This window comes from Alexandromys fortis, unplaced genomic scaffold (genome assembly GCF_014885135.2).
Source record: "Alexandromys fortis isolate MF-2015 unplaced genomic scaffold, M_Fortis_MF-2015_v1.1 scaffold_29, whole genome shotgun sequence".
NCBI lineage: Eukaryota > Metazoa > Chordata > Mammalia > Rodentia > Cricetidae > Alexandromys > Alexandromys fortis.
In genome coordinates, this window is record NW_026067891.1 from 11,588,405 (window position 1) to 11,614,454 (window position 26,050).

Below are 26,050 nucleotides of genomic sequence, written 5' to 3' on the forward strand. Positions count from 1 at the left end.
CAGGTAATTGTTTTGTGTCGAGTTCACAAAAACTAACCAGCACAGATACAATGATGGAAATATGGCTTCGACACAGTCTCTGTCTTCTCCTCCTCCTTCTCTCCCTTCTTCCCTTCTTTCCCACCCCAGCCTCCAGCCCTCATCAGCTCCCTACTCTCTCCCTGCCTAGAGATATTCAGTTCTTTGGAATCATCCTCAACACAGACAAGTGGATGACCCTGTCAGAAAATCTAAATGGTTTTCATTTGTCTGTTCAGAAGTTTCTAGAAATACTTCTAGCTGAGAGAGGCTCTTTGAATAATTTACTCATCTGGGGTCATTTAAATAATCTTATTCACTCATTTTCATAATTGATGGCAGTGGCAGACTATGCAGGGAGCGGATTTTGTCTCACATTTGTGCTTCCTGTCAATGTAATTGTGCCCCCATCACCCTCAGACAGTTCCTGAGTTGAGTTGATTTGAACACTGTCATGCCATTACGACTCTACCAAGGTGCAGGAACCAAGTCTGCCTTTACTACTCTATGACCTTGGACAAATTCTCATGCAGCTTCCATTTTGCCTTCTATAATGTTAACAAAGAACTACTTATGATTGGCAGCTATTGAATATCCTTTGTGGGTCAGTCAATTTTCTAAGCATTTAATATACCAACTGTTCTTAAAACTCTATGGAAGAGCATTGTCATTATGTCCCTTTTAAAGATGTGAAAATGAAGAGAAATTTATAAGATCAAAACAAGATATTATAGTAAAAATATATCATTGTGAACAGTACATTACAGAGCCTGACTAATGGTGGCTGTTGCCATCAAGATTAATAGTGACAGGTTTTCTTTTAGGGTCTATGACTGTGAAGTCACATGTTCTTAACCCTGATAATATTTCCAGGTGCAGGTCTCATCTTGTGGAGTAGGCCTTAAATTCAATCAGAAAACCACTGGTTACATCCATGAAACCCATGCCATTATTGCGCCAGTGTGTGTGTCTTGTCAGATTGGTTATTACTGTAGATTAGGCATTCAAAGCTTAAGAAGATGGATGGTTGCTTTTCTCCTCCAGCAGTGTGCACAGCACCACTCAGCACTATGGAAGGTAGCCAGCAGTGTTGAAGATCCCAGGTGAGTATAAACTCGATTTCTCCATGTTCTCTTACTCAAGTGTGTGGTGTCTTCAGCAATAGAATCTTACTGTCAAGTTCTGGTAAATAACCAAGATTGGTGACAATAACTTGCAATGTTTAGGTATCTATGGGACCTCAGTGACCAACTCTATTTCTAGCACTGGACTTTTTCTGTTAGCCTGTGGTGTCTAGTAAGGGCACTGTTGCCTCCATTAAAAGGTAATTCTATGTAAACTCTTTTGTGTCTGCATATATGTTTTAGCTTCTACAGTAGTAGACCATATGACTTTTTTGAAGGGTCTTTATTTATTTAGTGTTAGAAGAGAACTTCCTACTATGATTTTGCTAGATTTATATAGTATTAAACAGACTCAAATGACTTATCTTTATACTTACAAGTTAGTGCATCTTTCAATCATAATTGGAAAAGGACTTTGTTTTTGCTTTGCAGCAGATTGTGATTAATACAGATCCACAGCTGGTCAAGGTGCAGAGGAGAGAATGCAGACATTCAGGCCTAAATGGGACATCTATATTCCACCACCTCCTCCCAGTGCTCAAGGATCCCAGAAGAAAAGGGACAAAAGAATAGTAAAAGCAAGAGGGAATAAGTAGCTACAAGGCAAAGGTGTCTTCAGGACACACATGAGCCATTGCAGATAGGAACTCAGCGGTTATGATAGGATGCATAATAACTGTGCCAGCTCAAGTCAGACAAAACCCCCGTCATGGAGAGGGAAGGCACCCATTCCTAGCCAAGGAGCTATTGGCAACTGATAGATGCCAAAAGAGGAAGAATGTGTTTTTATATGTCCATGATTGCTTAACCGTGTTCCAGTGGACAGCTACAAATTCAAAAGTGGAATATGATCAAAAGATTTTATACAAAATTCTTAAAGAACTAATGAAAGTAAACAAAATATTTACCCATCAGTCATCATCAACATCACTTTCAGCAACAGTATCACCATTATAATTCATCGTCAGTACCACGCGGCTACCACTACCATTATCACCTGTCTCTAGCATTAACAACCCTATGTTCCCATAGAGAGATCTTTTCTGTGAACTGCATTTTGTTGTCGCTCTTTTAACTTTTGAAATCTAGAAAACTTTTAGCAGAATGTGGCCTTGTAGGATACCACTGATTCAACATCAGTTTGAGGTGGGTTAAAACTATAAATACAAAAAATGTAAATGAATTTAAAAAGTAAATAAACCAACTCATGTCAAGCCAGATCATATACACCTTTATGAGATGCCATTCCTTATCCCTCTGGACAAGTCAATTTACAGAGATCCACTGCACCTTCCTTCCTGTGACCTGACATATTGTACCATGTGGGTATTTAAAATAGTTCCTGTGCGTGACTCTGGGGAAGACAGATGATAATTTTAAGTCTTTTGTAATGACTTCACTTTCCATCTCTGGTTCACATCATTTGAGAAACTTAATGATCATTATATAAGGAAACAAATTAAATTCCATAAGACTTTGCTAAGGTTGGTGATATCACCAAACTCATTTTACAAAAAAGGGCACTCGACTTTAAATGTGGATTTGGGAAAAAGAGGAAGGGGAGAACAAGGGGCGAGAATAAAGGAAGAAAAATGATCAGTTTCATACAGATGCAACAAATTTTCTCTAGAACTGCCTAGTCTGTGAGCAACTAACTCAGACCTACTCCTAAAATAGGATTGTAAAAACCTGACTACCCGCTTCCTCCCTGCGATGCGTCTTTCAGAGCACCAGTTCCTCACAATTCCTTTTTTCTTAATAGCTCTTCAGGAGACTTCCCAAAGAGTTGTTCCAACTAGCACTTCTGTGTGAGAAGCATTCCAGTTTATGTCTGTGAGTACTGGCTGTTGGGTGCAATGTTCATACTTTACAGTTCACCAACTCTGTGACTCTGAGTGAGCTGAAGCGCTTCCTCTGGCCTCTTTCCCTGTGCTGAAAAGAAAGACCATAAAGGCTCAGTGTGGATGTGAGGGTTAGACCAATGCCCAACACCCTCCCTGGCACATCAAGGGCTAAGTGAAGGCTAGTTCTTCTTTTTATTTGATGTGGCCCTCTTCACTCAAGATCTTCAACAGTGCCTTCAAGGGTTACTAAATAAAATCCTATATCCTATAATGCAGATTCCAGTGACCACAGTCTTCAATTCTTCTAAAAAGTTTGCATTTTCTACTGTTGTACAAAGAATCCCTGCATAGCCATCTGCAACAATGCACATTTATTAGCTGACAGCATTGTAGGTCTTAAGTCCAAGAGGGTTCAGCTTGGTTCTCAGGGTACCACAAAACTGGGCTCTGGGTCATCTCAGAGAATGCCCTACTGAACCCCCAGAGTGTGTTGGCAAAATTCAGGTCTTTGAGGTCAGAGGTCTCATGTCCTACTTCTCCTCTGCATCTTAGCAAGGACTGGCCATAGCTCTGCCTTTCTGCTCCATGCAGCGCCCTTGTGATGCTTATGTTATGAACATAACAGGAGCTGGCATCACTTAGAAAAGGGAACTTCTGGTACACCTGTGAGGGATTATTTCAGTTGGGTTAACTAAGGAGGAAAGACCCTCGAAAGAAGGGTGTCATCATTCCCTGTTGAGGGTCTTAGACTGCAGAGAAAGAAAGCTGGCTGAGTGCTAGAATTCAGCTCTCTCTCCCTTCCCTTTTGATCCTTTTGTGACTGTTGCTGAGCACCGGATCTCTCTCTCTCTCTCTCTCTCTCTCTCTCTCTCTCTCTCTCTCTCTCTCTCTCTCTCTCTCTCTCTCTCTCTCTCTCTCCTCTTCCCTCCTTAGTGACTGTGTATATATCACTATCAGCTTTCCCTAGCTCCTGCTCCTGTGGTTTCCGGGCCACGGAGGACTGTACCCTGGAGCCATGAGTCAAAATCAACTTTCTCCTTTAAGTCTGTCAAGGTGTTTTGGCAGAGCAACAAGAAACGAGCTTAAGACACCCTTCTGTTCTTAAATCTGTAAAACAGAAAAACCCATCTCATGATAGGAGCTTGGAGACCGGTCTCCTTTTAAAGGGCTTATGTAATTGTCCTCACAGCCTCTCTCTGGGAAGTTCAATATCAGATAACGAATGCCTTCTTGCTATGGAACACTATGTAACCACAAGAGTGGCTGCTCATCAAAGCCACGAACTCTAGGAAGGAATAATAGCTCAATCAGACCTACTCTGTATCTTCCAGAGCATTACCCCCTCACATCTCCATCTTCTTTAAATGAACCTTTAGGCAATTGTTCAAAGATTCAAGCAAGCTACCATTTCTGTTTAAATGTTATTGAGCCATTCTTAGAATTTTTTGGCACAATTTCTGTTTAGCATGCACCAGTCATGCCCAAATAGAACTCGAGAGTGTTTGTTCCTGAACATGAGTTTGAGGTGTTTGGGCTTGTGTGCATGGCTCTCCTCCAGCTTCTGATGTCCATGTGTTGCTTATTCCCTGAGACCCTGTACAAATGAGGAATGCTCTGTAGAGGTGCCCTTAATTCTTCTGCCTCATATACATCTTCTCTGTGACCCTGGAGTCACTGCTCAACATCTGCAGCACACCTCAAGTTCTGCTGCAGTTTTTAGCATACCCCAGTGCCCTGTTAGATTCTGAGTCTCTTAAAGACCAGATGTTTTATCTAGTTTTCAACCTTCAACAAACATGTGCACACAGCTGGTGCTTAAGAAAAAAATTCTTGATAATATGAATGTGACTAGAGAAGAGTCACCTATCCCCAGTTCAGTTACTCCTGGTTAGGTGGAAAATTTAACTGAGATGATTATGTCCTCAATTGCAGCCATAGATAGCATTTCATCTGGTCTTAGTAACTGTCTAATTTCTCAGAGTGTGTTCAACATGCAGCAAAAGCCCGGGTTGTTGGTGCCTGCTTGCAATTCCAGTGGGCATAGATGTGTCTCTAAGGTTTTCAGGCAAGCCAGGCTAGCTTATTTGGTGAGTTCCAGACTAGTGAGACATTCTGTCCCATGAAACACACACACACACACACGCACGCGCGCGTGTGCTCACTCCTGCACATGTACTCTCTACACCCAGAAAGACTCAACAAGATTCTAATTTCTTTCCTTCCTTCTTTTTCTGCATTTAGACTAAGCATTTCAGTTAAGCAGAATCTTCCAGAGCAGAAAAAAGACAAAGGCCTAGAAGCAAGGGCTCTTGACAAGAGCTCTGATCTAGATGATCTTGGAATCATGGGGGCACATGCATGACGTCAGCAGTGCCTCCTCATCTTTCACAGCCACTGGAATCCCCAGGGAAGCACATGAAAGCTACAGATGTGGATTCAGACATGGTTGGCAGCCAAGCTAACAAGGCTTTGGTCTCTTTTCTTGTCTGGCCCTGAAATAGTCCAAGGAACTGCACTTGTAAAAAAGACCACTATGACCCTTTATCATCGGGAATGTTCCAGAGTATGAGTCCTATCCAGTCTCCTCTCCATCCTGTGAGTGTGGTGAGCATCTATAGTTGGATACCAAAGACAGGATAGTCAAAAACAATGGAAAATAGAACACAAACACAAAATGCCTTTAGCGCTGACTGTGGCAGAAGGCACGGTTTGTCCTACAAGCTGCTGCTGTTGACAGATGCACAGTCCATGCGACTGCTCCACCCACTGTCACTTACTGTGTGACAGTGACATCCTCACAACTAAGACTTTCCTTCATGCTTTACTTCTAAAATATTCATAGGAATATTTGTATGTATAAGCCAAGGACAATGTTTATACAAATATCTCGGTTCTTGGGTAAGATGACTCTTCTTGCAGAATATTGAACACATACACGTGCACACACACACACACACACACACACACACACACACACACATATGAGTTCTATGACTTCCTGAACGACCCTAGAATGAATATGATAGTGGAGATGGGAAATGATGATCTGAAAGGGGAGTGTACATACAGCGGCTGAATGGAGCCACAGTTCGCTTAAACTAAAAGGGGAGGATAAGGGACTAGAGGGCAGATCTGTATGGTACGGGAGGGTGGTTGTGATAGAAAGAAAAATTTCTCCTCCTGCGGGGTAATTACGACTGGCAATAATTGGCTGTATATTGCAAAATAGCTAATGGAGAGGGTTTTGAACTTTTAAACACAAAGAAATGATGAATGGATTTCTTAATTACCTGATCAGATCATTACACATGGTATATGTGTATTGAACAACACTTTGTGCTGTATATATGCATACAATTACTATGTGGCAATTAAAATTCAAAGAGCTGGGATGTAATTTGGTTGGTATAGTGCTTTACGGGCATGTTTAAGGGCTTAGACTTAATCCTCAGTACTGAGAAAAAGAAAATACCACTATCATGTTAGGTCAGACATGGTGGGAGGTGTTTGAGTCCTAACTGCTTCTTAAGAGTGAGGTCTTCCTAGACTATGTGAAATCTTGTTTCAAAATAAACAAAGTTTGGGTTGAGATAGTAGCTCAGTACTATAGCACTTGCCTACCATGGATGAGGACTTGGGTTCGGTCTTCCATACCACAAAAAGGCATTAAAACAGTATCTACAGTCTATACTATAATGCCTCCCTAGATATAATCACACATCAACATACTATAAGCAGACATAGATTCAAAGCAAGCTTAGCTTTTTTTTTTTTTTAACAAAATCCCCATCTAGGAATGGAGTGTTTGCTCATTGGTTAAAAGGCCCTGCTTCCAAGCCAGATGACCTAAGTGTGACTCCCAGGTTTGACATGGTGGAAGGAGAGAACACACAGATTGTTCTCTGACATCCCTGTCCGCACAAACATGCAATCAATCAGTGAAAGGGTTGATTTGTTAAATTCTCTTTCTATATGAGAAATTCTTCAAGTGGCCCCTATTTTATTCTGTGTAAGACATACAAGACAGGGTAAAACCCCTTCCTTAATGACCCAATCTGAAAGAGACAAGGCTGTGAGACATAATAAATGTTTATACCACACATTCCAATTAGCTGACTTTAGTAGACTTTTCCACATCCAGTGAGAGCTGTGAGCATGAGTGTGGGAGGTCAAGCTCCCTCCCGTCCCCTCTAAACATCCCTCCAGCAGTCACTGGGTGTGATGCGGTGCTGCAGAGCACAGATTTCACATCAGCAAGACCTACATTTGCTCCTGTTTGTGTCATAACCTAGCTGGAAGATCTTCATCAGGTCACTAGCCTGTCTGATCTTGAATTTGCATTATCTGTAATAAGAATTAAAAACCTTACTTTAGATGGATTTTTTGAAACACCGACATGAGATTATGAATGTAAAATTCTCATTCTAGTTCTTAGTACAGAATAGCTCCTAACAAATGGTAAGTGAAGTCAGCATGACTGACAGGTTTAGAGGGGTCCATCTGCGCCCTTGTATAAATCCTGCTGGTGGAGCTGGAGAAACAGATGAACAGATCTTTCCCTGGGTGGGCTTCTAGTCTAAGTAGAGATGAATATGCACACAGGCGATCACAAAGCACACTGATGACCCTCTTAGGATGTGGCATGTGGGTCTGCAGAGACAGTGCAAAAGGCCTAGCGCACCTGGAACCATCCAGATGCACGGTTGCTGCAAAAGAAACGCAAAGAAGAAAGAACGTCCAATGGGATGGGACAGCAGTTGCATATGCGGGCTTGCAGAACACTGAGGGGGAGAAGAACAGAGCTTTATAGGCTCAGCACACAAGCCAGTTTGCGTTGGCTTTGCATAGGGAGAGTCTGTAGGCAGCTCTATAGACTAGGAGACAGAGCTATATAGGAGGGAAGGCCATGGAAGTGTCTCTGTGCAGGGCAACCAAAACTACAGTTAGACATGGGAGCCATAAGCATGGGGAGAAAAGTCAGATCTGTCAGGTCAAGGACAACGGGAACTTTCCTTCAGGAAGAACTAGGGAGGTTCTCCACTGTCAATCATGATGAGGGTCTCTCCCTGTCATCAGTGTCACCCTGTCACCATGAGGATCTCCTCTGTTGTGATAAGGGTCTCCCATGTCATAATCTATCTTGTCACGATGAGGCTCTCCTCTGTTGTAACAAGTTTCTACCCCATAATAACGCAAGTCTCCCCCATCAAAATGAGGGTCTTCCTCCCTTCACAATGATGGTCCCTTGTCTTTTCAGAAATAATCATCTTTGAATCTCCTGAAAGGAACACAGCCTTTTACTTTAATGTGTGTCTGTTTTTGTCCTGTCTGTATGTGATATAAAGCTTCAAAATGTTTTAAATATCTCCTTAAATCGCTCTTCCAATACTTATTTCTTTTCTATCTATCCTGGGATGCATCACTAGGCCAGACTTACCCTTTCTGCAACAAACGTAAGTATGAAAACCACATTTCCCACCACCCATTGACTCAGTTTATTTATTAATTTAAAAATATGAAGATCGTCTGCATGTGTGTATACATGTATGTGTGTTTACATGTATGTGTGTTTACATGTGTGTAACATCTATCTTTCGCTTAAAAATTATTAAAACCTTAAGTAGCTAATGAAATTGTTTTGAAGGCTTTGGCAGTTGTTAATAAGAAAAAGTTCAGCCCAATGGAATATAGTTTATCACTAAGTCCAATCTAAAGTTCCCATCCTCAGAAATACCTGACCCATATGACCAGGCCAAGGTCACTTCCTCTCTTCTCTGTGATTGATACTGCAGCCAGTAGAATACAGATAGCACTGTACAAAGGTTGGCTTATTTATAAACTGCATGGGGATACAGATACCTGCAACCTTCACATTTAGTAGCCTATTAGCCCTGGAATGGGCACACAGGATGTTGGCTTCCTGGATGGATTGCTCATTAGATCTCAGGGGAAGTATTGTTTGCAACCATCTCTAGAAGCCATGGGCTTACCAAGTTCCACAAAGAGCAGAAAAAAATAGAGAAACAATGATCCAGAAATTCCAGTTTGCAGGAGAAAGGTTGCTGAGCTCTGGGTTCTGGAGTGGTGTATGGACCTACAAGAATCCTTGCCAACCGCACACAAAGGCCCAGAAAACACCAGCACCCCTCTGAAAGGCCTTAATCTTTCTCATAAAACCCTCATTTCATGCACCGCTTGCAGTGATTCCATGGGATGATGAGAAGAAAGCCCCTCTGTGCCAGAATACCAACTCTGTCCCTGGCAGCCCTGCCCCTCTGCTGACCTGCTGGGGCAGCGTGGTGTTCTGGGAAGCTCGGGAGCACATGTCTGGTGTTTTCCTGTTCCACTGGCTTCCTTGTCTTAGAGACAGAAGCACAGGGAAATATTTCTGAATCCTGGATCCCCTGTGTGCCAGGAGAAGAGACCACTGACAGGAAATATTTGGACATGCTAAGCTCAACTCCTCTGGGGGCAACTGCTGTATCTCAACAGGAATGTAGGCTATACAAAGTATTCAAAAGCATTTCATTTTTGTATCTGGAAGTGTAGAATGGCAAAGGCATCTTTCTTTCATTCAGTGTTATTACTTCTATTGCAGTGACCTGTTTGTAATCTGGCTCCTTTGATATGAGCCCAATCCAAAGGCAACAAAGAAATTTCACAATTGTAAGCCAAGCCCAAGCCTGGGTTTTCAAGTACAACCTACAAGAATGGTTTTGCAGCTTAAAAGCGACCTTTAGGTTATGCCAACAACCTCCCAAATCAACAACATGTATTCTCTACCTCTTGCTATGATCACAAAACAAACCTTCCCGTTTTGGGTTTTGCAGGTGTGTGTAGAAGGAAAACCTGGAAAATGGGGAATTAATGAAAGAAAAGATACACAAAAGACAAAGAAACAGAATGTTTAAAGTCCCAGATGCATTAGCAATGCCATATACTCCATCAGTACTGTGGAGCATTGCTTAACACAGTGAGTGACAGAGTTTATCAGAAGAAAGAGAAAACCCAGGGACGGTAAACTAGAAGATAGTGTTTTATTCTTGCAGGCATAACAGACATGAAGACCCCCATCTCATCAACATCTACACTCTTCAATCAACTGTCGTGAGTATAGAAATTACCATCTTACTTAGTGATAAACTCCAAGGATCAAAAACAGTGCCAGGTACAGGGCAGGCCATGTGTTCATCTGTTAGATGAATACACAGCGTTTTCAGTCATGTTTCGTAAATCACCAAGAGGAAAAAGAGAGCAAGTCAGTGATTTGCTCTACTCTAGGTAATGCTAATCCCTGAATGGGTTATTACATATGAGTCAGTAAAATCTGTTGGTTAATTGTGCTGAGTATTCCAACCTACAGAACTTAACTTTTTAACTTATGTACAAAGAAAGGCAATAAGTGATCAGAACTTGTTGCCATAGCTGGACGCATTCTAAGAAATGGTCAAGAGTGGAAACTCTTGCCATCACTCTAGAAAAATGTTCTAGGTTTCTTTCTTGACAACAGTTCTTCGTTAAGACAGCAACTGATGTGCATATGTCTGACTTCATTAGAAAGTTTTACCTTCTTTTGAACTTCATATAAAATGAATAATGCATTATAATATTTTGTTTTTGTCTCCTTTAGTCCAACATAATGCTTTTTAGTTATACCCATTAATATACATGATAGGAATTCCTTCCTTCTTAATAAAAAGCAGTCAATTTCGTGAATATGCTACATTTAATTTATTCATTTCCTTATAGACATACCTTAAGTTATTTCTGAAGTTTTCTGTATAAATAAAATTTCATTAGCAATATCATGTTTGTTTGGATATATATACATATATGGTATTATAACTATATATATACCATATATAATATATATAATACCATATATATATGGTATTATAACTAGAGATGGAACTCCTGGATGGTAAGGTCTGTATGTATTATGTATGCTTCTCTTTATAAAACCCAAACCAAACAATTTCCCTTGTTGGTGGCAATTTAGATTCTCACCTCAGTGTATGAGACTATGCCCTCACTAGAAAATAACACTGTCATTATTTATATTAATACCCACTAAGTGGGTATAAATGTGAATCCTAGGAATTATTTTAATTTGCTGACCCTATAATGGGGGTATAATCAGTGGCAGAGCATTTGCCTAACATGTAAAACTAACTGGTTCAGTCTTCTTCACAACACACACACACACACACACACACACACATACATACACACAGACACACAGATTTATATTCCCCTCAAGAACAGTGATATTAAGCATTTCCCTGAGTGTATAGACATTTGAATAGTATCTTTTATGAACCAAGACAACTTCTATTCTTATTAATACTGTTGATCATTTTATTATTGATTTGTAAGTTATTTATATATTCTAAATGTCTACCCTTCATAAATACATGTATTATATCTTCCAAATTGTATTTTGTCTTTTTCATTTCTAAAAATGCCTTTATATAAAAAGCAAAATGCTTTTTATATTTTGAAAGATTGCAGTTTTATGCTTGCTGGATGTTAAGAAATCTGTTGTCAGACTGAGTCAGTTATATCCAGGAATATATATTACTATATGTGCATGTAACCACAATTAATGAAAAAAGAGGCTATGAATTTGAAACAGAGCTAGGAGGTATATATGGGAGGGTTTAGATGGAGTAAGGGGAAGGGACAAATGGTATAATTATATTATAATCTCAAAAATAAAAGGAAAAAAAACGAAACCTGAGGTTCCCTTGAGCCTTCCAAATCCTCCTTCGTCATCTCCTGGAAACATTCTGATTTTAGTTTTAACATAATCCTACAATTTGTTTCAAGTAATTTTTGTACATAGTTTAAGTAAGTGGTCCGGGTTTATTCGTAGCTCCTTCTCGCCCCTGAGCTGACATCATGCCATTCATTAGAAAGTCTTATAACTTTCTTCTCATCGTCAGCCAGTATCACTTCCCTGTGCATTTTCAGATCTGTCTTCCCTATTTCATCATCTGATAAGATATTAGCTGTAGAGGGTCTTGTGGACATAACATGGCCATTGCCCTTGTGATCTCACAGCAGCTATGACTGTCTGCACAAGACCGGAACAAGGTCAAACCAGTCAACAGTCCATCATGGATGGGGGAGGAACTTTTGAGTTCCCATCCCTAGTTGAAGAGACAGTGACAATTGATGGCTGCCTAGGGATGAAGAGTCGGTTTTCTTTAGGGATGTGGTCCCATGGATGGACCACATAATTAGGTTTAGTAGGCAATAAAGATTAAGTTTAAAAATAAAGTTAAAAACAGGATGTGAAATTGAGACAGAGTCATGTATGGGGACCTAGAATAATCTAGAGAGATTGGGGTGAATATGATCAAAATACATACTATTCATGCATAAAATTCTTTAAAAATGAAAATAATATTATATTATAAAAGTTACTAGCTATAGGATTTTCATAGATAGCCTATGTCAGAGGATGGAATTAATTGGCCTTCTTATCAAGATGGATAGTGAATTTTGTCAACTGTGTTTTCTGCATCTGCTGAAATAACTATATAATTTTCCCCTTTATTCAGTTAATATGGTAAATTACATCAATTTAGTTTTTGAATGTGAAGCCAATATTGCATTCCTAAAATAAACCCCTCTTCTCTATGATGCATTATCTTTTTAGGCAACATTATTGTCTGTGATTAGTAAGATGGTGAAAATCTGTGTACATCGCTGTTACTTATTTTTTAAACATTTGATTGACTTCACAGTGAAGCCATCTGGACAGTAGAAAATGGGAGCAATGAAAATAAATTACTTTTCCCACCAAAAAAGGAAGTTATCTGTTAAATATTTAAGTTCCTAGCAATATAAACTATTCAGGTGTCTGACTTCTTCCCAATTCAGTTTAGGAAAACCATGTTTCTCTGAAGTATTTTCCCAGTTTAACAATACTGTCAAACTTGTTGGGATAAATTTTATGTGATGTTCCTCTTCACTACTTAGAAACGGTAAGGTCTGTAGAGGCATCACCTTTGTGTTTTAGTATTAACTATTTGTTTCCCTTTTTGCATAATCACTATTGCAATGGATTTTATTAATGTTTTCCTAAAGGCTGGGTTCTAAATTGTTGACTTTCAATCTTGTATCTCTTAATTTCATTTTGCATTATTTGGGTTCTTTCTTTAGCTCCCTATGTGCCGTAAGACCAAGAAACAGAGACAGAGATAAGATCGGGTTCAATTTGATAGGGTCGGATCTGCAGACCTTCTGGCTCAACCTCCCTGTGATGGGATTATACAGATATGTCACTCTCTTTCTCTATTTTTCCAGGATAAATTATGGACTTTAAAATTTGTCTTGTTTTTGAAGATCTATTTTATTTTTATTTATGTGCATATATCTGTGTCTGTGTGGATGTGTGAGTGAATACCCAAGGAAGCCAACAGAAAGGTACTCAGTAGCTGAGAGTTGGAGCTAAGGACAGTTACAAACTGAGCCATGAGTGCTGGGAACTAAATTCCAGTCCTCTGGAAGAGCAGCAAGTGCTCTCACCCACAGACTCATCACCTCAGCTCTACAAATTCCCTTAACTATAATGAACTGCAGTCATAAATTTCCCTCCTAATACGCATTCACCTTTACCCTTCCAATTTTGGTATGTTCTGTTTTTATTTCCATTCTGTTCAAAATATTTTCACTATCTTTTTATTTCTCCTTTGACCTAAAATTTAAGTAGAAGTTTGTCATAATTTCCAAACAAGCATTTTCTGGATAAATTGCCGAATTTTATTTGCATATGTTGTTATTAGGTTTATTTTATAGCATATCAATTTTTTCAAATATGACACTCATTTTAGATTCTAAACACAGTCTGCCTTGGTGGATTTTGGACACATTCTTGGAGGAACACACTTTTGTAGCTGGTGAATGGAGCAGGCAATGTTTTCCTGGGCTGCCTTGTCGCCCTTTAGGAGACTGTCACTGGGCCCGCAATGGCTCCTGTGCATAGAACATTTCCTCCTACTCACTGCCCTGTGCCTTCCTCCTCTCCAGAGTTCCCCCCTCGTCCATTCCATGTACAAAGCAAAGATAAACTTCAAGATGCCAATAACATTTAGAAACAAGGCATATCTTGTCAAAGGCTAGTCAACAATACCATTTTAAACTTTGGCCTTTTTAAATTTTTTTTGTAACTCCCTAAGACCAATTAATGCTGCCTATATATGCTGGGGTTCACTGGGGCATGGGCAAGCTATTAGTGACCACATCCCATGCAGCTCTCAATGCTCCTCAGCTAGGAGTAGGGTCTCAGGGGCCTCTCCCTCATCCATGCTGGGCTGTTAGCTGGCTTGATCTTACGTGGAGCTTATGCAGGCTGCTAGGAGGTCACATGTCCAACAACCATAATTCATGATTCATGACAGCATTTCACAGGACTCTTCTCTCTCCTCTGGCCCTTACCCTTTCTCTGCCTCTTCTTGCACGATTGTCCTAGGACTTGACCCTGTCATTGCATTCTTTATGTAGTAGTGTGAGGATTGCCTTGGTAGTTGGGATATGGAGAAGAAGGTGTGCCACTAGGGCAGGTATCACTGTCTCTGGGAATTTAGTGGATTCTACGGAGCCTCTTTTCTGTGACACAGGCTGTGCCACTATATGGGGTGATTTTTTTCTTTACCTGCTCACTTTTCAGAACTAATATGACATGTTCTTTTGTAAGACATCTACGCTCCCTCTCCTCAGTATGACTTGCAGGAAGAAGGGATATGCTGAAGTTTTGAAAGCTAGTTTACTTGGAGCAAAGACTAAGTAAATTAAAATACAGACTGTTTCACAAAATGGCAATGGTACGGGAGAATTGTCTGTATTCTGTCAATCATGTTTTAAATAAACGCTCATTGGCCAGACAGAAAGTATAGGAGAGTCAACCAGACAAGAAATAGAGAAGGAGCGGTGAGAACAGGAGTATTCTGGGAAGTAGGAGGCTCCCTCCGCAGTCCTGCCCAGACCACCGAGAAGCAAGATGTAACCTGCCCAACTGAAAGGTACTGAGCCATGTGGCTAAGATAGATAAGAATAATGGGTTAATATAAGCTACAAGAGCTAATAAGAAGACTGAGCCAATGGGTCAATCAGTTTTATAACTTATGGATTTTTTCTGGGACTTGCCGGCTGTGGGGTACCGGGTGGGACAGAAACCCCAACAAGCTGGCCTTTCATGTTACACGTCAAATGGTGAACATGGTACATGCTTAGCAGACTCAAGAAAATCAATATGATCTTTGCTTCAGTGGAATTCGCTACCACTTTTCTGTAACAGGAGTTTAGCCATCTTTAAATTGTCCTAAATCTGTCCAGATCTATGGGACCCGAGAACAGCACACAACTATAAGTGCATTCCTATACATTCCTATACATTTGCACCTGCCTGGTCCTCAGAAAGGCTGGCCCTGGGCTTTGGAAGGGAGCTCCGAGCCACTGCACAGGACATGTTCTACCCCCACATTCTGCACACACTCACCTTTTCCCACTCTCGGTCCTTGTTCAGCACAATCACCACAAGCCTGGGGTGCACCTGATAGCCTTCTTCAGTGAAGGACAAGTCTTTGCCATCCCATGTCACATTGACCATAAATCTAGATGGAGAAGAGAGAAAGACACATTTTAGGGAAGACTTAAAGAGGCATCCAGCAAAGGAGGGCATGCTACCATCAGCACACTATTACAGTATAAGCATGAGTAACCATTGCTTACCATCATACAGAGCCTCCAGCTGTGGGCCTATTGGTACCTATGGAGGCACTGCTAACAACACACACTCCAATCCACCAGGGTGAACTCATTTTCAAAATTCCAATTTTGTATCTAGGCATTAATAATCAACATTTTAATACTTTTGACTACCAAATCATTGACCTGGGTTCACATGGTCTTCTTATATGAGAAGCTGAATGTGTATCATTCTCCCCCCTCCCCCCTCTGTCTCCCTGCATGTCTGTGCACACATGGATGCCCACACATAGGTGGGTGACCACAGAGGTTAGAAGAAAAAAGGGTGTTGGATCACAAAGCAGGGATTGCAAGTAGTAGTGAGATTGTGTATCCTGGGAACTGAATTCAGCTCCTCAGCAGGAACATCAAAGGCTTTTAGCCACTGCACCCTCTCTCTAGCCCTTTGTATTCTATTCTCTTTCTATAGGTTCCCCAGAAAGAAACTGCTTCCTCAAAAACTACACAGATTTAGCTTCAAAGTAATGATAGCCCATCTGTTTATTACTCATTTGGCTAATATTTATTTCTACCTGTCAGGCTTAGAAAGTTGGGTGAAGATTAAAAGGAAACAGATGTGATCCCTGCTCTCATGAGGTTTATAGTCTACGGGAAAGGACATATATGAGCTGATTAACTACAAATCTCTGACATGCCACAAGAAATAGGATATGGTGCTGAGGAAATGGTTCTGTTGGCAAAGTGTTAGCTAGGTAAACCTTAGGACCTGAGTTCCAACCCCCTACATCCCATGAAAAGACTGTGCATGGGCGCACATGCCTGTGACCCTAGTGCTATAGAAGTGGAGATAGGATGGCCCCAGGTAATCTGGCTCAATTTTGATCTTCAGGGTCAGTAAGAGACTCTGTCTCAAAAATTATATGGTGAGTAACTGAGGAAGATACCCGATGTCCTTCTTTGGCCTCTACATACATGCACACACAAACACACACACAAGCACACGCATGCACACACACACGCATGCACACATACATACATGCACACATACACATTTTTTTACATAGAGAAAAAGAAAGGTATATTATTAGAAAGCAAAAAAAGAAAATAAAACTCAAGTATGTTTTGATTTATGGGGTATGTCAGCATTGATTATATAAAAGAAACTGGGAATAGGTTAATGAAACAAGGAATGCCCAAGTCTGTTGTACATACAAGACATCAGATACAGGTGTTTGAAGTTGAAAGAGATAGAAAGAGAAATGTGGCATTGAGAGGGTGGATGAAGCTTTGCTGACATGTTCAATTTTGTCTTTATCTTAAAATGAGAAGCCGTTGAAGGTTTTTAATCAAGGGAGTGCCATAGCACTTTAGCAATGTCATTGTAAGGTGGCGTAGAGACCAGTCAAGGAGACCAGATACAAGGTGCTGTTTAGAGGGCTATGTGAGGTGGTGTAGAGACCAGTCAAGGAGACCAGATACGGGGTATTGTTTACAGGACTATGTTATTCCTTCAATCAAGATGGAAGACAGGGGTGGCTTTGACCAAGGTAGTTGCCAAAGAAGAAAGAAAGAAGGAGGAAAAGGATGAAGAGAAGCAGAAAGAGAACAAAAGAAAACGGAATACTAACAAGATCTAGAGGTGTGTTCTAGGTAAGCATGAAGCACTCTGGAGTAAATGTTAAAGGAATAGGAAAGAGAGTTAAGAAGAGAGTCTGCCTATGCATGGAAGGGTTGTGGGTACTCTCCACTTCCTCTGTTCCCTTTTATTCTTCCAATTATTTGCAAACACTTCAGCAGAAACACTGTTTTAAAATAAAGGCAGATCAATCACTGTTCTACTGGAGGCATTTGTGGTGTCTATGACAGTTTGCTAGAAGACATTTTCCTTGTGTATGTACGTGTGTGAATGTGCACATGTGTGTGGAGGTCAGAGAACAACCTTGATGTCATTCCTCAGGAATGCCACCCACCTTGTGCTCTAAGACGAGGTCTCTCACTGGCTTGGAGCTTGTCAAGTGGGCTAGGCTGGCTGATGAGCAAGCCCAGGAAGCCGCTTGGCTCTGCCTCCCCAGTGCTGGGGTTTCAAGTGCACTGTAATGTCTGGCACTTTTACATGGGTTCTGATGGTCAAACTTAGATGCTTGTGTTTGTAAGACAAACTCCTTACCAACTAAGCCACCTCAGCAAACCTAGAAAGGTATTTTTTTCCTTATTCAACAACTGTTTATTATGAGCCTCTTATGTGCCTGGCTTTATAGTGAATCCTATTGGAGAAGAATTAAAGGAACACTACCTCTCTACCCTCTGGCCAACCCTTCCCATAATTCATAGGCAAAGGCACATCAATGGCAGAATGACAGATGGAGAATGTGAAAGTTGCAAAAGCAGATGAGAAGCCCCTAGCTCAACATGGAATGTCTGAGCAACCCTCCTGGGCGATATTGAAGATAAGGGGAGAGGCAGACAGAAGCATTTCTGTCAGAGAAGTTACCAGCTGAGACAGTGATGCTCCAGGAGAATCAGGAAGCTGCTTTAGGGAGCTGATCAAGTCAACCTGTAGAGGACTCCAACAATGGATCATGGGGCCCTTCATGGCATGCCACAGCACTGGGAGTTTGTGCAGAAGCCATGAAACCATGGGAAAGGTTTCCACTGGGAAACCATGAAAGGAAGGTTGTAAGCAGAGAAGCATTCGGGTTTGCCACTGGCAGAAAAGACATGCAAAGTCTCTGCACTGGACTCCAGTTACGCAGTGGAGACTTGCTTCCTCTTTGATGGTTCTTGGCTGGATATGCTGAGCTAAGAAGAGACACATAGGAACATTTAGGGAACATTCCATTTCACACCCTCTGTGCATAGGACTCATGAAAAGATTTTCAGTAGACTGTAGAATTAGAGGAACACTGGACTTTCATTAAATTCTTCATTGTCAGCAGGCTTTCAAAGTAACTAATTGGGAGCTAAATTAGGCTACTTTTATCTTCTAAGCAGAAGTTTGGTTTCATTTCTCATAATTATTTTTGGTCCTATCTAATTGCCTGGCACACAGAAGGCACCCAGTTGATGCTTGACGGCTAAGACTATTGACATATCATTGTAAAATGTGTCATCCATCCATCAATACATTTATTCATACATAATTGCATTCATCACCCTCAAATACATTTGCCCACCCATCCATAAGCCCATCAATACACTTATCCATCTGTTTGTCTATCTACTAGTTCATCCATCTGCCTATACATCAACACATTATCTAGCATAGCCCATCCATAATTCATTAATATATCATTATTCCAACCAATAGAAACATTTGAGGACCTACTATATATGAGGCATGCTCTTTATCCATAGAGTCTGCTAAGAAAATAGTACAAAAACAGCCATACAATTTTCAAGATTGGTGAGGAAGTGACAAAGGATAAAATATGACAATAAAGAATGACAAATACAAAATGAACAAAGTTTATTGGTTAAGCTGATAATGTGCATATAGTAAACTGTGGTAAATTCTATTGCAACTCCAGGGATAGAATTAGGAGACAAAGTAGAAAATGTTTGGGCCATGTAAAGAAAGAGCAAGGGTTAGGCAGACAGACAACAGTTTGCATGGAGAAAACTGCATAGTCAAAAGCAGAGAGATGACGCTTCATAATTCATTTGATCAGAGTTAGAAACAGGTCAGAAGGATTGGAAAATGGGGCTTGGGGGTGGTGAGTGGCTTGAGATGTGTCACTAGGGGCAGAAGAAAATGTTTCATCAGCAGTACTAAAGCAGAAAGAGTAAGTTCTCACAGCACACACACACACACACACACACACACACACACACACACACACAAAACCCATAAGGGACCAGGTAGTAATTGAAGCAAGGAAGAGGGCTAAGGAAATGGTGTGTGGGGTGAAATAATTGCACCAACAGGCCAATAGCTGCAATAGAAGATTTGTTGAACTGCAGTGTAACTGCCGTAAAGATGAGCCAGACTAGTAAAACAAACACACAAAAAACAAGCCACCTAGGAACTTTCTGTGCCTCACATCCCAAACTCATAGGTACGAAGCCTAGTTCATAAAGATAGTTCTCAATGAATCCAGTGAACTGTTATGCCAAAGTTCAATAATCCAACATTCTTGGATTAACAGCTTGGACATGTTCTAGTTCATAACCTAAATGTTTATACATTTTATCAAAAGGTTTGCAAATGCAGTGCTTAGTTTCTGTTTAGGACAGTTAAGTGCTACAGGTTGAATCTTGACTGTCTCCCTCAAAGACCCACATGCTAAAAGACTGAACCCCTCGGTACCACAATTGAAACATGGAGAAGCTTTGAAAGTGGTACCTACTGAGACACTGGTAGGCAATTGAAGGATGCCCTTAGGAGGATGCCTTGTTCCTTCCATTCTTTCATCTTCTTAGCAAGAGGTGAGCACTTTTCTCTTCTACTTATTCCTGCCATGACATGATGCTTCACTATGGACCTAAAACTTAACTTCCCAAACAGATTCCCAGCCTGAGGACAAATAAACTTTTCTTCTTCACAAACCAATTAAAGGAAAACTGACTAACATGGTGGATCAGGGAATAAGAAGATTTCAGTTTTGGCATAGGCAGATGGTCCCCAGGAGAAGCATCTGCAGGTTACATTATGTAACCCAAGTATCACACACATCATTTTAAGCAAGAGGCCAGCATGGGCCGCCATCTTTCTTTGGATTTATCTGTTGAATCTACTTAAATCTTTTATTTCTCATCTTTGTTCCTTACACACCATTCCTTTCCCTCCATTTCCCAATCAGATAAGGTGCAATTAGCAGGCTGACCATTCCGATTTGGCAAATCAGCTTTGAAATATATAAAAATAACCGTACAGAAATCCACCTGTCCCGATTTTTTACTGTGTTCCCTTAAAATTCAGTATTCTAGACAGCAGCTCCATGCACTAAATGTTAATATCGCCTCTTTCTGTCTAGCTCCTGTCTTAGTCCTTTGGGAGGGGAAAAAGCTCTAATAGAAATTTTTGCTGAACACCAGTTTCATTATGAAGTTGGCAGGGAGCAAGTACCTATTACCTTCAATTTCTCCATCCAGTTTCTAGGAAGGACAGTCCATATTTCCTTAGGTTTTCCTCCCACTTAAACTGACACTAGAGCAAACTTCTTTACCTAAGGAGATACTATTATATACTGCTTTGCTTTGTCCCCATTATTACCCGCTGAGCACTTGTATTAAACAGTAAAATCATATCACTGTCTTGCTTATCAAAATTGATTACACACCTTTAGCAACCAGATAAACATACTAGAAACCCTGGTGGCTGCTAAGCTTCAAATTACATCTTCAATATTTCCATCAGGAGCAATAAATACAAGAAAGCACAGGAACAAAATACACAAGGTGGCGAAGTCCTATGCTCAGCAGAGATCTGCCTCTATCCTTCCGTCGTTCAGTAGTGGTAAAGTAGTCTACACAGCGCTAATCAAAAAACACCAGTGATTTGCAGCATATAGACACAAGGCTTCCTGTAGTAATACAGCCTTGGGGATGTGAGGCTGCTGCCTACATTGAATGGCCCTTTCCCCCATTTGCATTTTCTGTCCTATAAATGGCCAATGTCCAAAGAAAGGACAGGGGGACCATACTTCCTGTTTCACAGATAGAGTGAAACTGGGCCAGAAATTCCAAGTACATGCCACACCAGAATTGTCTATGATGGAAGTATGAGTCACGGGGGTTATGGGGCACTTGCTGTGTGTGTGGTCTGGATTAAGACATGCCATAGGTCTAATGAAAACCCTGTATTTTTCAACATTTATGTTGAATAAATATTCCATATTCAGCATTTCAATATTATGTTGTTGTTGAATTGTGTGCCTGTGTGGGGTTTGTATTCATTAATTCATGCATCTGTGGAGGACAGAAAAGGGTATCAGATCCTCTGGAGGTGGAGCCACAGGCAGCTGTGACCTGTGTCCCATGGGTGCTAAAAACTGAATCTGAGTCTTCTGCAAGAGCAGCATGTACTCTTGACTACTGACCCATCTCTGCAGCCCCAAATCCTGCATCTTAGAAATGTTTTGTTTAAGATAAAGTGATAAGATCACATGATGGCTTATGAAGATAGCTGGATGGATGGGTGAAACCTGAGCTTCATCCCCCAGAAATGATAAAATGCTAGGCATTCCATTTCCATTAGACAGTTGGGTTAGACTCTCTTTGGGTTTTGTTGTAGTCTTGCTTCATTTTCTAATAAACAAAATGTATGCATTCATAAAGGAGGCTCCTGCATTCTGCTTGCTTAATGTTGTATTTCTAGTGAACATGGCACCTGGCTGAGATCAACCATGCAGTGAACAAGGACAGAATCGCTGTTTCTATGTAGTAGAAGTTTCATGTTGTTAAAGAATGAAATGTTTCTGATGCTTCCTGCTGGGCCCCTGGGCGGGGGCATCTTACATGCTCTGAGCCCCTCCACCTCCTCCACTGTCAGTTTTGCTAAATGGCGTTGCTGTGACTATCAGATCGCTTTGCAAACACTCACATTTATACCCATAGATCAGTTAGTGCTGCCAGTTACTGTGGAGATGAAAAACTGGCCTAAGTAGGGGGATAGATGACTGCTGAAAGCTGAACCCTAAATGGGACATCAATCTCACCAAGGCTTGGGGACAAGAAGAGAGGACAAAAAGCACATGAAGGAGCTGAAGGAAGGACTGAAAGGTTGCAGAACACTGTCTTCCAGATGTGCAATAGCCATCGTATGCCTTAATTCTCAGCCACTGTGACGACCTGCACAAGACTGCCCAGACCAACATCCTATCACAGAGTGGCGAAGAGCTAATGAGGCTACTTCTCTGAGGACCTATATATAGACACTTAATGGTCCCTGGCAGAGGGAGACGTTTTCTTCAGCTGTGTAGTCACAGGTAATGTTCCCGTGATCCTGCCAATAGTCCTAATTAAGCTCATTGGGTCACACACACACACACACACACACACACACACACAGATGGAAGACGGGAGAGTTGGGAAGAGAAAAGGGAAGTGTAGGGGGACAAGAGAGAATAATAGGGAGAATATTATAACCAAGATACATTTTATACAGTGTTAAAATGTCATAATAAAACTTATTATGATGTAATGATAACATATGATTTCAAACACTTTAAATTAATCAGAATAAATCATATAAACTCCCCATCACCTAACATAGCTCAAAAACACACAGGACACTCCGCACATGCCTAGTACACAGCTAGGTTAATGAACACTTCCCACGTGTTGTCGTTACTTTCCCACTCTGTCACTTTGTCTAACACTCTATTGTGATGCAGCTCTGTCTTTTTAAAGCCATGCTTCTCTTCGATACTGGAGAGTGACGCTGTCCAAGTTGCCTCAGTCCGGCCAGAGCTGTGTGAGCATCTGTGTACACAAAATGTCTCATTCTTTTGAATTTCCACTTTGTCTTTTTTGCCTCACAATTGTCTCTTTTAACTTCCCAAATCTGATTATTTGAAATGTTCTCTAGACATATTTATTATTCGCCCTTTCCCTTTAGACTGTAATTCTCTTACTCTTTCATAAATGCCACCATAACCTGTTTAGTGGTTCTCAATTTTTGGTTAATTTTCCATCTGCTCTGCAATTTCCCAAGTTCCAAGGGCTGCTTTCCTAAATCTTACTATCCTTCAAATGCCTCTTCTGGCAGACCCGATGTCACAGGCTTTCCATTTCTCACTTAATTTACATGTTTGGGAATCAGAGTTGTTGCTTTCTTTAATCTGTCCATGTTTTCAGAACATTTGGATTTCCAGGAGACTTGAATTCTGCTATAGAGATGGATACTTTGCACTGGTATGGGTCTTGGTTTGTTGATACAAATTTAAAGTCAATTTTATTATATGTATATTTCTGCTCTTGATTAAGGTATTGTGTTTGTGCAGCTCATTTAAATACAGGTTAATAGAGAGTCATCTATAATAGTCAAGCTTGTAGTCATGTTAGCTAGGTTTTCTAAATGTACAGAGATATATTTCAGATGGATAGATAGTCTTCAAACCTTTCAAAAACTTAAAACATTTAAAATGTTTTTAAGAACTTAGGACTTTTCATGACTTTGAGACACATCTGCTCCTGGCAGCACCAGTCTACTTCAAGAGGATGATGGGCATTGAAGAGGTTCCTTATGGAATTTGCTAGCCATTTGGGCAAGAAACTGTTCTTGCCTGGATTGCTTGTCTATATGCTCTATTAAACTGGGCATTCAGGACGCACAGAAAAATGACTGCAGAATTTGCCTAAAGAAAGTGAGACAGTCCTGCAGGGTTCCTGCTTCATGAAAGAGTCTGCCAGACATTCTGCAGGACACAGAAAAAAGTCACTGACAAACTGCAATATCAGTCCAAACACACTGAACCTGATTGAAGAGAAAGTGGGAAGTACTCTACAACAAGTGGGCACAGGAGACCACTTCCTACGTAAAACCCCAGCAACACAGACACTAAGGGCCTCATTGAATAAATGGGACCTCCTGAGACTGAGAAGCTTCTGTAAAGCAAAGGACACTGTTGCTAAGACAGAAAGGCAACCCACTGACTGGGAGAAGATCTTCACCAACCCTGCAACTGACAAAGGTCTGATCTCCAAAATATATAAAGAACTCAAGAAACTAGACCGTAAAAGGCTAATCAACCCAATGACAAACTGCCAACAACATAGAAAGAACTGTCTTTGAAATTTCCTGCTTCATGGAAAAGTCTGCCAGATACTATGGGCCAGTAGACTGAAGATGGATGCTCCAATGCTACAGAACTTTGGGTGACTGTCCAGGCAGCAAGATGTCTCTGTCAATTCTCGAGTTTTGGAAGTTGCTTACCATATACTTACTGTTTACTTAAGTAATAGTATATCCTTCTGGAGTCTTTGACGAAGTTAAATTTTAGCCTTCCTTAGTTATGATAAAAGATAAAGTAGATATAAATATTGTAACTGTAATTCTTGCTTGATACCTGTTTTGTTATATGTAATTTTACTATGTTAAAGTTAAAACCTTTCTTTTTATTTAGACAGAAAAGGGGAAATGGTATGGGATGTCCTGTATATGTGTTGCTTTTATTGGTTAATGAATAAAGAAGCTGTTTTTGCCTATAGAAAAGAGTAAGGCAGGAATTCCAAACAGAGATAGAGGAGAAAGTAGGCAGAGTCAGTGAGATGCCATGTAGCCACCAGAGGAGACAGACATGGGAACTTTGCCGGTAGGCCATGACCTCATAGTGATGCACAGATTAATTAGAGATGGATTTATTTTAAGATGTAAGACTTAGCTAGACATATGCATAAGCTAATAGTCCAAGCAGCTGTAATTAATATAGTTTCTGAGTGGCTATTTCAGGTCTGGGCAGTCGGGAAATGAATGAGCAGTCTCTGCCAACAGGATTCGTTTTTAAATTTCCTCCCCCAAATCCTCTAAGATCCGTCCTGCCTTCCTAGCCACCCAACTTTATGTTTCCGACTCTCGCTCTCTCACTCTCTCCTGATGGTCTGAAATCTCTTTCACACTGGTGACTGTTTAGAGCTTCCTGGTTTAGTATTCATTATTAGCTCAGCGGGGAGATCCTGCACAGACACGGACATTCTAACATAAAGTTAATCTCCAAGCATTGCAAAAACAAACATGAAGCTGGGCCCTCCTCAGTCCTCTTTAAAGCAATCCCTTCTTACTTTTTTTCCTGTCTCCCCCTCCTCTCCTACATCTCCCTCGCCCTGCCCATCCCCTGTGGTGAGCAGTGTCCCACTGGGAGTGCTTTCCATTTGACCTCCCTTGTGCTCAACTCATGCATTTGTTGGAGGTTTCTAAACACTCAACAGCAGAGCCAAGATGCCCATGTCAGGGCTGAATTCCCTAACTCCAGCCCACATTCTGCATTGTCCAGGCCAGTGTCCCATGAGACAGATTCAGAAATGAACTTTTTAAATGGAGAGAGAGAATCATTCCTCTAACACAACCTCTATTATTGTGACCAACTGAAAAATACCTCGACTGACAGAAAAGTATTGATTTTTGTTATTGCTGTTTTCTTTCTTTAAAGAAACTGGGGGTTGAACACACTGTAAGCAGTGTTCTGCCCCCGAGTTACATCCCCAGCACCATCCTTTCACTCTGTTTTGAGACAGAATCTTGTTAAGTTGCAGGCTGGACTTGAACTCACTCTATACCCAGGCAGGCCTTGCACTTGGAGCCCTTCTGCCACAGTTTGACAAACAAGTAGGTAGGCAATATCTGTATCATTAGGCTTGACAAACACTGAGTTTTAAAAACACAGAAAGCAGGGATTGTCTTTGAATCCTACC

The 26,050-nt window shown here is 40.8% G+C and overlaps 1 protein-coding gene across 2 annotated transcripts in view; it reads right to left on the reverse strand.

Moving 5' to 3' along the window:
• The window catches only part of Grin2a (glutamate ionotropic receptor NMDA type subunit 2A), a 411,054-nt gene that overhangs the window by 122,793 nt on the left and 262,211 nt on the right, over positions 1 to 26,050 (reverse strand). For both annotated transcript variants that reach the window (XM_050137104.1, XM_050137109.1), the window contains exon 3: positions 15,492 to 15,606. In XM_050137104.1, coding sequence (XP_049993061.1) covers positions 15,492 to 15,606 — 115 coding nt within the window. The remainder of the gene's footprint in view (positions 1 to 15,491; positions 15,607 to 26,050) is intronic.